The 16,949-nt window shown below is 41.9% G+C and overlaps 1 protein-coding gene across 2 annotated transcripts in view; it reads right to left on the bottom strand.

The window, feature by feature from the left end:
- kremen1 (kringle containing transmembrane protein 1) overlaps positions 1 to 16,949 on the bottom strand; it is a 75,789-nt gene that overhangs the window by 4,852 nt on the left and 53,988 nt on the right. Inside the window, exons 4-7 of one of the 2 annotated variants that reach the window (XM_061818111.1) lie at positions 9,769 to 9,893; positions 4,715 to 4,868; positions 4,188 to 4,520; positions 575 to 808 (exon numbers count right to left, since the gene is read on the bottom strand). In XM_061818111.1, coding sequence (XP_061674095.1) covers positions 575 to 808; positions 4,188 to 4,520; positions 4,715 to 4,868; positions 9,769 to 9,893 — 846 coding nt within the window. The remainder of the gene's footprint in view (positions 1 to 574; positions 809 to 4,187; positions 4,521 to 4,714; positions 4,869 to 9,768; positions 9,894 to 16,949) is intronic. The other variant, XM_061818112.1, reaches the window with a different exon arrangement.

The following is a 16,949-nucleotide window of genomic DNA, read 5'->3' as shown; positions in this document are numbered from 1 at the left end:
TAAAATAATGACCTAAATTAATAGAAAAATGCAATTCTAATAAATATATTGAACATGTGAAGAATTTTATTACGTTATTGAATTTAACATTTATTTTATTTTTAACAAATGCAGAGGAATAACAACATAAGATAATGATTAATTAAGATGAGATAATGTTTAATTTTGTCAAGTAGTTTGGATTTATATATGTATATACATACACATTTTCCGAGTCGCTCATCCTCACACGGGTCACGGGAGAGCTGGAGCTTATCCCAGCTAACTTTGGGCAGGAGGTGGGGTACACCCTAAACTGGTTGCCAGCCAATCACAGGGCACATGGAGACAGACAACAGTCGCACTCACAATCACACCTTGGGGCAATTTTGAGTCTCCAATGAATACATATATAATTGGGAGGTGGGAGGAAAACCACAGTGGCCAGAGAAAACCCACGCAGACATGGGGAGAACATGCAACCTCCACACAGATGAGGCCAGGATTTGAACATTTTCTTAAACCACATAAAAAAATCGAGTCCGCAGAGGAGAATGAAGGTGTAAATAGAGAGAAGGGTGGGAGCTGGACATACTAGCGTTGTGTCCGGTGGTCTGTCCAGGTCCAGCCCACTGACCTGGCATGCTGTGCTCCGATTTGCCGGGGCTGGACGTGATCACGTAGACGATCTGTGAGGACGAGGATGAGTGTCTTTTGGCTGTTACATTGGCACCATCGGTGACACTGGGGGGCAGCTGAGGTTCCACCGTGCTGGAGAAGTCCTTGTTCTCATCCTGTGCGGCCTCCTCATCCTTGAAGCTTGTCAGTGCTGCAGAGACACCAGTGACAAAAAGTCAGTCCGGCGCTTCCCTGTAATGCCAAATATTGGATACTGCCCGTGATACTTGATGTTTTGAGGGCTTTACTTCAGGGGTTCTCAAACTAGCTTGGGGGTTCGCAATAAAAATGGTGAACGTACTGGACCTCATAAAATGCTCAAGTCATTGGTGCGCTTCAACAGGAACGCTGGATCCCTAAATATTTACTTCTGACACAGACAAAGGACTCCTGACTACCATCAACATCACAATTTTGACTTGCAGTGATTGTCTTCGGGTGACAAATCATGACATTAATAATATTCCTCGGGTGAACTCACCCATTGGGAGTTTCATGCTTAAAGACATAAAGAGACACTGTGTAGCATTTTCAGTTGGTGACTGGCCAAAGCCCCTCCTTTAGCCATCATCTTGTTGTGGTGGAGGGGTTTGTGTGTCCCAATGATCCTAGGAGCTAAGTTGTCTGGCGCTTTACGTCCCTGGTAGGGTTACCCATGGTACACAAGTCCTTGGTGAGTTACTCGACAAAGTACGGCTCCCAAAACGCCTCCGATTAAAAAAAGAGAGAGCTCAGTTTCCCCCTGCCCAGACACAGGCCAGGACAGCCTCTCTCTGGAGCCAGGCCTGGAGGTGGGCCTTACAGGCGAGCACCTGGTACCTGGTATCCATGCATCCATGGAGCCCGCCTGGGCAAAGCTTGAAAGGATAACGTGGGTCCCCCTTCCCATGTGCTCACCACCAGTGTGAGCAGGGCAGTGGGCGAAGGCAGGGACCTTGGCAATCCGGTCTCCAGCTACAGAAAGTGGCCCTATGTACGTGGAATGTCACCTCTCTGGCAGGGAAGGAGCCTGAGCTGATGTCTGAGGTCGAGAAGTTTCAACTAGATATATTTGGGCTCACCTCCAGCCACAGCTTGGCCTGTGGTCCCATTCCTCTTGAGAGGGGTTGGACTTGGTGGCGTCGGTATTGTATCATTGCTTTTTGCAGATGATCTGGTTCTATTAGCTTTATCAAGCCATGATCTCCAACTCTCACTGGAGTGGTTCATAGCCAAGTTTGAAGCGACTGGGGTGAGAATCAGCACCTCTAAATCTGGATTATGGATATATCCAAATTATTTTATCATTTTCAATTTAAATGTAACGGCCATTTTAGCCAGATGTCTCACTGACCCCCCCCTGTCCCCCATCATCTATTTGCCTTTCCATCAGTGTCCACATGAAAGTGCAGCGAGAGCAGCAGATTTGGGTGAAGTCATCAACTCTTCCGGCCATGCAATCAGAGAGTCGCAGTGATCCCGAACATGGGCGGCATTCATAAAAAAGGTTGGCGAAGCGGGAGCTGCCGCAGCTCGATAAGAAAGTTCCGAGAGGAAAAGCCAAATATGACTTCCAAATATGACGTTGGCCTCGAGGACTCAAGGAAAAGCGAAACATTTTTTTTTCACAGTACAAAACCTCACCATGCAAATTTGGCAGTTGTGGGTTGGAGTCACAAATAAAAGGCAACATGCCGATGCGCGGATTGATTATCTGTCAATCACAGGAGTGACAACTCTACACACATCAGAATCAAAATCAGATTGAATGGCCAAGTAAGTAACAACACACAAGAAATTTGTCTCCGGCAGTCGGTGCCGTCCTGGTACGACATTCATGTTGAGTACTGAGAAGAAGAACAAACAAACTAACGAGAATGAAGAACAATAGACATTCAATTAATAGGAACGTATTCCTTACAAAAGTAAGTTGTGCAAAGATGCAGTCTTCTAGCATTTAGAGCCATTAGAGCATGTCAACGCCCCTCATTATGTTCAGCTTATACAGAGTACCTGTTCCCGGTGACAATTGTGTAAATGGAGCAGTTTAAAGTGACGAATCGTGCGATAGTCCCCAGTATGTATTACTAATAGTAATACTGATTGGACCACCAGGATGTGAGAGTTTGTCTCAACAACGGTGCAAGGCAGAAAATAGTAGGTTCGCTGAGCAATAATTTAATGACTAAATTGCAAAAGGGAAAAAAATGTAGGCCTGCTAGTTTTGGTTTTCATTGATCAGTAGCGCTTCCCCGACAGAAGGAGCTGGAAGAGTTGGTGGCCGGGATGTGGAGGGTCCGAAGCATATACAACCACAAACCAGTCTTAAGACGTGTTTTAGAAAACCATTAACGACGACCAAGAATGCAGCCCTATGGGAGCACAAGCCAGTCTAATCTGTAGGCGGGTCCAAAGCCCGGATGAATGCAAAGATTTGCGTCAGGAAGGGCATCCGCTTTAAAACTTTGCCAAACAAATATGAGCATTCATCCAAAGAATCCCAGACCAGATCGGTCGTGGCCCGGGTTAACAACGTCCGCCCCCGGCACCGTTAACCTGCAGGGCGGAGGTGGAATTTCAGCTACTGTGGGTCGAAGACAAACAACAGGGGGAAACCGTATTTGTCGCCAGAAGAAGAAGGGGAATGCACAGAGCCTAAAACTAAGTGTATGGATTTTGAATGTTGGGACTATGACGGGATAAGATCAGGAGTTGGTTGACATGATAATTAGGAGAAAGGTTTATATATTGTGCATCCAGGAGAGCAAGTGGAAAGGTAGTAAGGCTAGAAGTTTAAGAGCAGTGTTTAAATTATTTTACCATGGAGTAGACGGGAAGAGAAATGGAATAGGAGTTATTTTAAAGGAAGAGTTGGCTAAGGATGCCTTGAAGGTGAAAAGAGTATCAGATCGAATGATGGGGATGAAATTTGAAATTGAGGGTATTGTGTATAATGTGATTAGCGGCTATGCCCCACAGGTAGGATGTGAGTTGAAAGACGAATTCTGGAAGGAACTAGATGAAGTAGTTCAGACATCCCAGACAGAGAGAGAGTTGTTATTGGTGCAGATTGTAATGGACATGTTGGTGAAGGAAATATGGGCGATGAAGAAGTGATGGGTAAATTTTGCACCCAGGAAGGGAATTTAGAGGAACAGATGGTTGTGGACTTTGCAAAAAGGATGGAAATGGCAGTAGTGAACACTTTTTTCCCCAGAAGAGAGTGGAACGTAGAGTGACCTACAAGAGTGGAGGTAGAAGCACGCAGGTGGATTATATTTTGTGCAGATGGTGTAATCTGAAGGAGGTTACTGACTGTAAGGTAGTTGTAGGGGAGAGTGTGGATCAAGAACATAGGATGGTGGTGTGTAGGATGACTCTGGTGGTGGGGAGGAAGATGAAGAAGACAAAGGTAGAGCAGAGAACCATGTGGTGGAAGCAGAGAAAGGAAGAATGTTATGGAGTCTTTTGGAAAGAGGTGAGACAGGCACTCGATGGACAGGAGTAGAGAACAAGCAACAGTGCTACCAAAAGAGATAGTGGACCCCTACCTTGGTAGATCACCGCAAACCCTTGCGCCTGGTTGGTACGGTCCGAGTAGAAGTAGAGTATGACAAAGTCTCCGGTGATGTTGACCAATTGGCGTGGCGGGCTACGGCAGTCGAAGCGTGCCACCACCTCATTGCTGTAACCGTTTAACAGCTCCACCATATCCGTCTGATCTGTGATGTCGAAGAAGGTGAAGTTGAAGAGAATGGCGGCGGATCCAGGCACCTGCACCGTCCAGTAGCAAACGCGACCAGGTCCATATTTGTCTGGAAAGTCCGGGGAGTAGATGACTCCGGATGGGGAAGAGTAATTCCCCCCACAGGAACCCACCCGAGCTGCAAAAAAATGATAGAGAAACAAAAAACGACAAACTCAAACAATCCATCTGAGCCTAAACCACAAATATGCAAGATTTTTTTCATTTTAGAATTTAGTTAGATTCAAAAACACAGAGAAAAATAACCACTCGTGAAGGGAAAGAACAACTGGCACATTGACTTTGAACATTTAGCACGGCTCGGCGACTTACTGTCGAAAACGATGACCCAGCCGTCTCCTCCGCACGGCTGCGTGTGGTCGCCGAAACAAACGTGGTTGCAATCCATGCTTGGGGCTTCGCCGTGGTAATCAAGGTCCACTTCGTTACCGCAAAAACACGCATACCCCGACTCCATGCCAGCCAGCTGGAAAAACACAAAATAAGATCAATTTTAATCACCTACCAGTGAAGGAATTTCAAGATCCATTTCACCGTCTCAGTATTTATATCGTCAAACAAATGCTTCACCGTTGTTAAAAAAAAAACAATCATGTTTCAAGGAAACACTATTTAAGCATTAAAGTACATTAAGTCTTCAACAAACCTTGAGAGAGATGTTTTTGTAAATGTCAAGGGCGATTTAGAGACTTCAATCAACCTAACATCTGCCTTTAGGGCTACCGCACACTGAAAGTCGTGGCTGAACCCGACTGAACTGCGTGCATGGTTCCAGGCGGCCACTGGTTGTTACCAATTGCTGGCACACGCTGTCGCGGAATACAGACGATCAAAACACGTATCAGCTTTGGCTCATGCTGAAACTAAATTTCCAGGTTTTTAGCCAGCAAGAAAGAATAGCCGCAGCGCTGCCCCGAAGCCATATAAATACAGTATAGTAAAACATCAAAGACTGTCTTTTACAAGACTACCTAGCTATATTAATTTCTAATGTGATGTAGGGGAAAAAGCGAAGCCTGTGTCCAAAATGTACACAGTTGAGTATTCACATGAACAGCAGAGAATGAGAATATTTAAAAAGAAATCCACACACTCGGTTTTATTATCGCCCGTGTCTCTTCTCTTCAACAACATGCTTCGTCCTTAACTATTAATCTAGGTTTTTACAATTTAATAAATGTGATGAAGTACAATATACTCTATGTGCAGAATTGAACAATTACTGAGGCTCGCTGTTTAAGGGCATCCATATATCCAATTGTTTAATGTTCCAGTCAAATCGGATTCGAACACTGCGTGCCGTGTATGCCTAAACCGTCCAAGACAATTTTGACTTTTCAACAAGCATGAATGTGCTTTTGTGAGCATCAAGGACAATTTGACATAATTCAATAAATTTAACTTCATTTATATCGTTCACTGAACAAATTTTGTAAACATCTAAATCAATTTAAAGACTTCAAGCAACTTAACTTACAAATTTTTATTAGAGACTTTGTTGAAAAATAAACATCTAAACTAAACCTGAAGTACTGTCCATGTTTTTGGAAACACCGGAAGAAATTCAGTCTTCACTTAAACTAGCGTACTTTTGAAGTAGTCTTGACTAAAGCAGGCATATGCAAGTTTTTTTTTAATATTCAACGTGATTTAGTCTTCAACAGTTTTCAAACACATCAAAGAGAATTTAGGGTGATCAATGAACTTAACGTAGGTTTTCATAAACATCTGGGACATATTTTATGGACATAAGTTTCATCCATCCATTCGCAACACTACTTGGTGCTGGACCCTATACCAGCTAACTTCGGGCAAAAGGTGGCCTACACCCCGAACTGGTCGTGAGGACACATACAGACACAGACAACTAATCACACCATCATCCTATTTGGCCGTTATTTGTTACGTGAGAAACCTTGGAAATATAAATACACTGGTGGGAATGCTAAGATTTATTGCCATTGTTCATGCCGGATATGATTTAGTCTTCCATAAAAAAAAAAGGTCCTCACTCAGTGTTGTCAGTTCAAGTGCAATTGCTTCTTTTTACCATTTGCATATCAAGCGGTGTGAAACGAAAGCCTTTTCTTCCCGCCTCGTCATTACCAGATGTCGTAACTCACATTAATATGGAGAATAAAATGGGACAGAAGGAATGTGAAAACGTCACAAGTCATCACGCTCAAAAGTGCCATTGTGCCGCCATCAAAGGGAAGCCATTGTGTTACGGTTTAAGTCCCACGAGTGAAGGTACGAGCGCCGTGCTTTCCCACTCGCCCGCCGCCTCCACTTACAGACAAGGAATTTATGGCCTTGTGATTCGGGGAACTTGCAGGCTACAGAATACCAGTTGCTGGTACTGGGCGACAAGGACAGCTTTTTTTGACTCAAAGAATGAACGGGACACAGTGAACTCCCACTAGAGCACAGTTCATAACTCCTTCTTCCTTGATCACGGAATATCGAACAATCTTTTTATGTAGGTCTTTATGAAAGTACATTTTGAATTTAAAATTGTGCGCCTTTGCTGAGAGAGCAGAAATAGTTCATGCCTGTGAATACAGTGGTGTCTTGAGTTACAAGTGTAATTTATTCTGTGATGATACTCATAAGTCAAAACACTCGTGTCAAAAATCATCTTTCATCAAATGCCATTATATTGTTTCAACCACACATTTCTGAGGTGCGTGCCTTGGCCACCAAGGTGCATGAAATACAGACATACAGAACCAAGAAATATTGGTCATTTTTCACAGGGTCTACATGTCTTGTTCCAGCCTTTGTGTTGCTAAAAGGGTTATAACACTTTGGACGATCAACGCTCTTTATTAGCCAGTCTGACGTTTTGCAGTCTGTTAGCATTAAGCTAGCAGACATTTCATCGGAAAAGTTGTGTGGTCTCTTTTAAAATATACAATGTGTAATTCTTTTTTTCATGTTGAGCTTGACAGTAAACTTCAACTGGGAGTGGCAAACCACTGTAAACTCGTGATTTAACCAATTGTTCATTATCTGAGAAACTGCTGCTTGTTGTGAAGTGAGCTAACTTTGCTGCCACCATCTTGGGCTCATATCTCGAAATTTTGCTCACAAGCCAAAGCAAAAAAAAAAAAAAAAAAATTGACGATTGATGGCTTGTATGTTGAAAAACTCACCAATCGGCTCACTCAAAGTCACAGTTCATTCATTCCTACATGTTCTGTTCCGCTTATCCTCACAAGGGTCACGGGAGTGCTGGAGCCAATCCCAGCTATCTTCGGGCAGGAGGCGGGGTACGTTGCGGATCACAACTTGGCAATTGCTAATTTTAAGGAGGAGGAGCTGACGCAGCAACACACAAAAAAAGGGAATAGGAACATCCTATGGTGAATTTATGGCAGCATCTCAGAGTTAAACTACTTTCTGAGCATTCTAGTTCCAAGAATAACGCTTTGAGGTATATTTCAGGCAGAGCATGGAGCTTGCAAAGGTAGTTTGAAAGCCTGCCCGTATTATTTTTTTAGTGGCCCAATGTTTGAGGTAGTGTGACACTGCCATTATTATGCCTTCCTCCATTTTCCCCCTTGTCTTTTACAGTAGAACTCTGGCAAAATAGCACTCAGTCCACCACCTTTTCTTTGCTTCTTGATGTCAGCGCATCAAAACGTCCGAACAGAACAATTTTCTCTGCGTTGAATGGGAATGTCAAGGGCGCCAGACATTTTGCTAAGTGCAGCGTGAAAGAGCCTGGAGTAGAACTTCTTTGAAGGTTTATAATTACCGTGTCATCTGTGCTTATTTCTATTAGCCCATCTAAGGTATTTTGGATTATATGTTAACATGAAGCTAGTGGACTTTTCTTTTTTATAAATATCGTTTAGTTTAATATTTTAATAATAATTAATATACCATGTTAAATTCTCTTTTGTTTTAAGTTTTCTGGTGAACTTCAACTGGGGGGTGACAAACTGCTTGAAATAAGCCTTGTGTGTTGTTACATGCTTGGCCAATAAAGCTGATTTTGATTCTGATTTGAAAAACTGTGTGAGGGAGAATCTTCTTCTTATTAATGTAATAACAAAAGTCTCTGATTTCCTGATAGTGTGAGAGCGTAAGCCTTTTAATCGCTTCAAATGTGCTTGAAGCATGTGAGAAGGGCAAAAGTATTTCTGGTTGTTTTACATGGTATAATATAGGGGTGGGAGTGGGGGTGGGGTGGGGTGTCATCCTCTATCAAGACAAAAAAGGAACACCTGGCACAGTTTGCGGCGCACACAAAGATAAGCCAGAGGGAGAGATGATCACAGCGCATTGAAGATGTGGAGGAGGAAGAGGAGGAGAAAGTGGTGGTGGTGGTGGCACCCAACGGGCTCATTCCTGCTCCTTTCCAGCAGTCAAGCCTGATTGCAGCCATCATCTGTCACGCGTCGCTCGCACGCTCAACAGGGAGCCAGAGAGGAAAGGTGAATGTGAAACAGCGGGAAAGATTGACCACCAGTGCTTGGATGCACAAATACCGTGTCCCAATCCTTGGTAGATTTTACAGGTATCGTGACTATATTGGAGTACTGTATTCATTCAGTCTTTTCGCACTGACAATCTACATTTGAAAATACATATCTGTACTTTCTGCTTCTTACTTTGTCAAAATAGACTCGTTACACTACATTTCAAGACGGGTTTAGTGTTTCAAAGTCAGATTCAGGGTTTAAACAAGGGTTAGGATTTTATTTTTGGTCTTCAAGGTAGTTACAGGGTCTCAAGACAGGGTTAAGGATTCAATTCAGGGTTTCAATCGTAGGATAAGGTGTCAAACTTGGGAATCAAGACAAGTTGTGGGTTTAAATTTAGGGTCTCAAGGCTGGGATAGAGGTTCAAAGTCAGGTCTAGCATTTCAAAGTTTGCAAGCCTGAGTTAGGGTTTCAAGAAAGATTAGGGTTTAATTTACAGGAGCAAGCCTGGATTGAAGTGTCAAAATATGTTAGATAGGGTGAGGGCTTCAATTTAGGGTTTCAAGTGAGGATTAGGGTTTCAGGCCTGGGTTAAGGTTTCAAATTAGTGTTTCGATTTAAATTATGAAGACTGAGTTATGGTTTTAAATCTGGATTGAATCCAATTTAAGAGTTCTGAAATTACAGTTTAACGACACAGTTGGGATATAAAGTTAGGGTTTGAAGCCTGGTTTGGTGTTTTAAAATATATTTAAGGTTTCAGGTTAGGATTTAAGATTATTGCTTGAAGAGTTTCAGAATAAAGTTCCACAGCAGGTTTGAAGTTTCAAGTTACTGTATCAAACTAAAGTGTGAAGCCTGGGTTTGGGTCACAGATCTAGGTGACGGTTTGAACCCCAATTTGTGCATCAGATGAGGTTTCAAGGCAAGGCTGACCTTGTATCTCTGCTTTCTGCAGAAGCTGATGCAGGTCTGGATAGTTAGCTTGTTGGAGGTCTCGGTGGGGCCGGACAAGGTGGGGGGGTCCCCGCTGTCTCGGAAGCACCCCATGTTCCCTGGCACTGACAAAAACAAGAAAAACAAAAACAAAAAAGGATGAATTTTAAACAATCAATGTTTTACCGTCAATTCACTGATTATTATGCCAAAATCTCAGTACACACAACGCACAACATAAATGAAAGTTACACTGCAGGTTCAGCTGTGTGGTCTTTTAGGATTTCCTATTGGGGTTACAAAGCAAGGGTACTTTTTTAAAATTAGAGTTCCGAGTTTCAAAGTCCAATTTCAAGCCAAAAATGCAGTTTTAGATTTTGGTTTCGAACTACAGTTAGGATTTTATATTAGGGTTCCAAATAAGGATTAGCATTTCAAATTAGGGCATCAAGCCAATGTGACAATTTTAAATTGTAATTTCAAAATGTAATTTGTTTTTACAATTACTGGAGTGTTTTGTGGGAGGGTCAGCGTTTCAAATAAGGGTTTTGAAGCCAGGGTTGGTAAGGGTTTAAAGGTAGACGTTGTTGAAAGTAATACGAATGGGAGCACACATTAAAAGTTAGTAGATGAGGGTTCAGTGTTTCGTTTATTGCCAGTGTTATCCACAGATTTCACCAAGAAAAATCTTTAAATCGGAAAATATTATCGGAATTTCTCCCTCACTCAGATATTCCAATGAGCCCGGCTGGAAAACTGACAGCCAATCAGCATTTGCCACACCTCCAGTGCTTCCTTTTCTGACCCCCCATTGCTCGTGGATACGTTTCACCGAACAGAGAATGTCCACTATCTGGCATTTTGTGGTCGATTTTTGTGAAAAATAATTACAAACAAACAAAACGAAAATAGCATGACGTACGATGTTCAAGCCTGTGCGCTGGAGCCAGAATACACACAGCTGGCACTTGACGTGTTGGAGAGGGGGCATGACACTGATGACGAACAATAATCCCATTACATGGACCGCAGATATTTGATCCTTTTCTGAGGAGGTGGTTTAGATGTAGAGAATATACAGCAGGCGCGGCCAGACTTTTTTTTTTTTTTTTTTTTACCCCAAGTTGTACTTTTCAAGCAGCCAGCCTCTCACAATCGACCGACGGCAGGGGTGGGGGTTGTACACACGATGTGTGCTAAGGGCCAACAAAGCTTGCATAACAGCAAGTCGATGCTCCATGTGATCACTACTCCCGCCACTGAGCAAACAAAACAAAAATAACAATCTACAATGTTCAAGCGTTTGAGCCAGAATACACACAGGCGGAACTTGACACGTTGGAAGGGGTGTGGTGCTGACAACGAACAATAACAGTCCCATTATATGGCCCGTGGAGATTTGATGCTTTTCTGAGGAGTTGGTATAGATGTAAAGAAAATACAGCAGGCGTGGCCAGACTTTTTTTTTTTTTTTTTTATACCCCAAGTTGTACTTTTTAAGCAGCCAGCCTCTTGCGATCAACCGGCAGCGGGTGTGGGGGTGTGTGGGTTGCACACTCGGATCCCCGTAAATAGTCATCAGGAAGTGTTGTGTGCTTACAGTTATATATCCATCCATCCATTTTATTAGCCGCACAGTGGTCGCAGGAGTGCTGGAGCCTATCCCAGCTGTCAACGGGCAGGAGGCAAGGTACACATACACAGACATGGGGAGAACATGCAAACTCCACACATGGAGGTCCGGGATTGTACAGCTGCGCCACCGTGCCGCCTCATAAAGTATGTTGTTGCTTTACCGTAGCAGCACGAGAGGCTATAACTTAGCAGCTAATAACCAGTAATGATTAGATGCGTGCAAATTTCCCAGGCTGATGAAAGAGCCTTAACTGGTACAGCCAAAGCTTTATCCTGTCAGGTTGACCCCACGAGAGGTTAAGAAAGGAGAAATTTGGGTGGCTTTTCTCAGTTATGTTGCACAACCTGTCGGCATCTTGGTTTAGCTAGAACGAATGGTCTGTCGTGCTCGGAATCGGCAATGTCAGGGGCGGGGTCAAGGATGTTTCTTCCGGGTTTGGCTGTGAAGCTGGCACATATCCAGATTTTGCTTGAATTTAAAAAATGTTCTTTTTTTGAAATTTTTTTTCAATTAATGTCCAAAATATATGTCAAAAGAATATTACTTCACATTGGAAGGTTTATTGTACATATGAATTTTGAATTTAAAAAATGTTCTTTTTTTTAAATTTTTTTTCAATTAATGTCCAAAATATATGTCAAAAGAATATTACTTCACATTGGAGGGTTTATTGTACATATGAATTTTGAACAAGTCCTCCTTTAAGTCGGGGTTCTAAGAGACGGTTAAGTTTTTAATTAGGCTTTCAAACCAGATTCAGGCTCTCAAAGCCAGTATTTGGGTTTCAAGTTTAAGTTTCAAGCCAAGGTCACAATTTCAAATGATTGTCTTAATTAAGGGCTACAATTTTACATTAAGGTTTTGAGCTAGAGTTTTGGTTGCATAGTAGGGTTTCAGAGACAGGGTCAGGGCTTTAAATTAGGGTAATGCGGGAATACCACCAACTAAAATATTAGGAATAGTCCCCAGTATGATGTACACAAATGGTCAAATGATTACACCTTCTCCACCACATAACACCTGGCACAGTGAAAAAAAAATGACACAGGAGCCATCCCTTCCTCAATAAAAGCTTTTCCCATATGCCAAACACACACTGCACATTTGATGTTGTTTTCACAAAAACTCGGGCCAAAAGGCGAGCGTGGCATACTTTGGATTCCATTGCGAGTTCGTGCGCCTGCAGAAAAGTGCCCAGTAGAGAAGACAAGGTGACACTTTGTGTGTCCAATGTGTCATGTGACACTTTATTCATTCTTATTTACGTCTTCATTCATCACTCGCTTCCCAGAAATGTAAATCACAGCAAATATTTCAGCTTCTTACCCAGCTTTTCCCAGCCGATTCATGTGTCTGTGAATCACTATGACACTAATCAGAATATGTATGTGTGTGTGAGAGAGATAGAGAGTGAGAGAGAGCGTTAGGAAGTGAGAGGGAATGAGAGAGAAAGAAGGTGAGCTAGCAGAAAGCTTCTTTATCCCCTGGGGATTATGACACAGAAAGGACGGGAGATAAACACCTGGAAGGGAAGCAAGTAGAAAATGCTCACATATTAAAATGACAGTGGATGGATTTTTTTTTTTTTTTCCTGCGACAGGTTTGTTTACTCTCTAATCAGTGAGGGAGTAAGTTGGTCAATTACTCATGTAGGAAGTAAATGAGTCACTTCTATACGTCACTCTCTGACTGACTAAGTGGGTGAGAGAGATAACCGGTCTGGCACCTGCTTAGTCAGTGAGTTAGTTTAGTAAGGCAGAGAGTTAGTAATATAGGCAGTCGAGTCAGTCCACCAATCACTAGGAGTTTAGTTCGTTTAGTAAGTCAGTCAATCGGTGAGTGAGTTATTGAATCAATCAGGTAGTTAGTCAATCAGGTAGTTGGCTAAGTCAGTTGGACACTCACTACGTCAATAAGATTAGATTTAGTTTTGTCACTGAGTTAGTTAGACAATTCGAATCCCTGTTAGTTAATATGTCAGTCAGTCAACTCGTTACTATGTTTTCAGTGAATCAGTTAAGTGAGTAAGCCAGTGAACAGTGAGTGAGTGAGTCAGTAAGTCAGTTATTCTTTGAGTTTTTAAATGAATAACTTGGGCTGTTTTTAGTCAATCAATTAGCTAGCCATCCAGGTAGTAAGGCATTCAGTCAGTAGCTAAGCCCGTTGTACGTTGGTTAATAGTAAGAGTAAGTGAGCCAATTAGTAAATCGGGAAGTTAGTAAGTCGGTCAGTAGATAACTCATTTATTTAATCATTGGACTCACTGACCCAAGTTATATAAGCCATTTGAAAATCGCAAACAAAGTGAGTACGATTTCATCATGGCTCTGGCTGACCACATTTTGACGCATTTACCCTTGTAAATTGCCCCCCCCCAGGGCCCACCCCCCCTCTTCTGCAAATGGGAGCATTGCCTCTTGGGGACAATGAGGGCGTTATTACTGGTGTGCAGAAAGAGCCGAGTGTTCGCTTTTGTTGAGTGTGAAGTTAGGAACACAATGGTTGAAAAATACAACGGACATACATGTGTCACGTCGGAGAGCTGGAAATAGTATCCTTCATCTCACAGCCATATTTATATTGTTTTACAATCATAGTTGACTATACTATATTTGCTGTTTAATTTCATAAGAACCTGTCGTTAAAAAGCAAAACGCGGACACTCTCTTCGACAAAATACACAAGTGGAATTGAATGGGCTGCTCAGTTATCCAAAATCCAAATCTCAACCTTTTCTGAACCATTACCTCTTTGTATTATTAGAATAGAGCTCCAGCAGTCACTTCTTCCTTGACAAGTCTGCCATGTTATTTGTAGTTAAAAAAAAAAAAAAAATGAGCACATTATTTGCACCACAGTCTGAGGCTTTGATCTTTAGGATCTGCCACACCCAGTCCCGACCCAATACCTCGACACACACATATACATGCACACCCACACACACGTCAGTTTGTAATACACACACACATATTATACATACATATACACACATACACGCACACACACACGTGTGTATATATATATATATATATATATATATATATATATATATATATACAGGGTTCATAATCAGTCGGACCCAAAAAATTTAAGGGCTTTTTAGGGCCATTCTTAGGGGCTGAAACGGAAAATTTAGGGCCATCGTGGGAAATCAAGAGTAAGGAAAAAAGACTCACCCAATGGTGCCATCGGCTGTTCTTGGTTCATCAAAGGTTCCAGTACCTCAGTACCTGTGACAGGGATCACCTGTCGCCCCTTGTGGTAGTTCTCATTGATATGACCATTGTCAACGTCTTCACATAACAGTATACAGACAAACAGATTCTAACTACAATTGCAACTATATACACAAATGTCTTCTACTGATGTCTGTCTCAGCACCCCTACTCTAGCTCCTTGAGCCTACCCAGTGCCTCCTTTATTTGCTGCTGCAGAGGTGCCCAAGAGGCTCTCTTGTCCTTTGCTGTGCCTCTGAGTGCATTGGGCTCGGTGATAAACCTCAGCTTCCTCTTTTCTTCTGCGTGCTCACACAGCCTGCCTGCCTTCTCAATAACCGTAGGTATGTCAGTCTCTATTCTGGCTTTTTTGGCTTTGAGGCAATAGAGATGAAAAGTGGGCAGCGATGCCAAATGTAGCCAGGTACAAAGTCTTCCTTTCCCCACAGTGGTAGTTTTTAGCAATGTCACTGTCTGGGAACATGACTGCAAACACTTTCGAATTATTTTCACAAGATTTGTAACTGTAATGGCTGCAGATCACTTTTTAAGTCCACACGATCTCTGCGTTTAACGAGTCCGCCTTCGTGTATTGAACTACGTTCATAGAGCCTGACTTCTGGCTGCTTGAAGTCGATGACTGGACAACTGTAGGTGCGCATGCACTGCTAGTACCACTGCCTGAAGTTGATGCTTCACTATCTTTATATTTTAGAAACCGATTCATACCAACGGAAGATGAGAGAGTCTTCTCCAAATGAGCGTGTCTTCTTTTTTTCCGGTGCGACTCCAGCGCTTTGACAGCCATCTTTCCTAGCTGGTAGCTCTGCTTGCACAGATGGCAGTAAAACATGTGCCGATCTTTTGCATCTCGACGACCCCAGCTTCCAAACTCCTTACTTTCAACCCAAGCATCTTGAAAAATGCACTTCCCCATGATACAAGTTGGATCGATGAAAGACGTAACGAAGACGAAGTGAAATGCCGACTCACGGAAACGAACAATGGAATATCGACGACAAGATGGCGAGTCATTGTCAACACGGTGACTTCCGTTGACAATTTCCGGCTGTTTTAGACGCCAGACGGATCGCTATTTTTTTAAAATAAAAGATAATTTTTGGGGGGAGAATTTTGGCGGTAGAGGTCCTCCCTTTGATTTTTTATAATTCAAGGCCTTTTTAGGGGCTTGACCGGTTTTTGCTGATTTTAAGGACTTTTAGGAGCCCCTAAATGCACTTTCGAAAATTCAGGGGTTTTTAGGGATGCGTGCGAACCCTGTGTGTGTGTGTATATATATATATATATATATAGATATATATATATATATATATATATACACACACACACACACACACACACACACACACCACACACACACACACACACACATATACACACATATATACATACATATATACACATATGTATATGTATGTATAATATACGTGTGTGTATTTTTATAGATAGATAGACATATATGTATATATATATATATATATATATATATATATATATATACGTATATTAAACATACATATAAACACAAACACACATACATATCTATATCTATAGATATAGATAGATATCTGTGTGTGTGTGTGTGTGTATATGTATATGTATATATAATATGTGTGTTCAAGTTTCAGATAACTCCAGTTACTGTGGCAAAAAAAAATAAATAAAAATAAATCAAGCAAGTCAAGTCCTGACTAAATTTCGAGCAGGTCATGTCATTATTTCATTAATCAATTTTTGCACTTTTGCACTCAACATGCTAATTAGTTAGTTTTACTAACACATTCACAATCACATTTTTAATTGTCTCAAACTCTGCATTATGTTTGACTGTATTGTCATCCTTGTTAAATGAATAACCAACATCAATATTAGGGTAGAGTTAGTGTAGCATATTGTATGTACCAAAAACTTGCCAAACACACCTCGTCAAAGACAAGTCTCTTGCAGTCCAAATCAAAGACACATAGAATCCTTTATTAGTTTTACCCAGGCAAGTACCAATGTCCTAAAATTGGCGACACAAATCTGTCAATTGGGCTCAAATCCCCCACCGCTTTGTGAGGGTGTGGAGACTATTAAGAAGAATAAAAGCGAGAAGATCAATGAGCTAGCCGGCAGGGCCTGAGAGCGTGACCAACCATCTAATCAAAGTGAAGAATGGGAGCTTTAAATGAGTAATTAGGAGACAATGCAGGGGGATCCTAGACGAAAATGACCTCAACCTTGCAACTTGACAAAGTAAACCCTAAAGAGCCAACAGGAGGTACGAGGAGGATAAAGTAAAAAAATCAAAGAAGCTGTAGCCCTAA

This window comes from Syngnathoides biaculeatus, chromosome 4, assembly GCF_019802595.1.
Source record: "Syngnathoides biaculeatus isolate LvHL_M chromosome 4, ASM1980259v1, whole genome shotgun sequence".
NCBI lineage: Eukaryota > Metazoa > Chordata > Actinopteri > Syngnathiformes > Syngnathidae > Syngnathoides > Syngnathoides biaculeatus.
The sequence above is the reverse complement of the archived record's forward strand: the minus strand, read 5'-3'. Positions and strand labels throughout refer to the sequence as shown.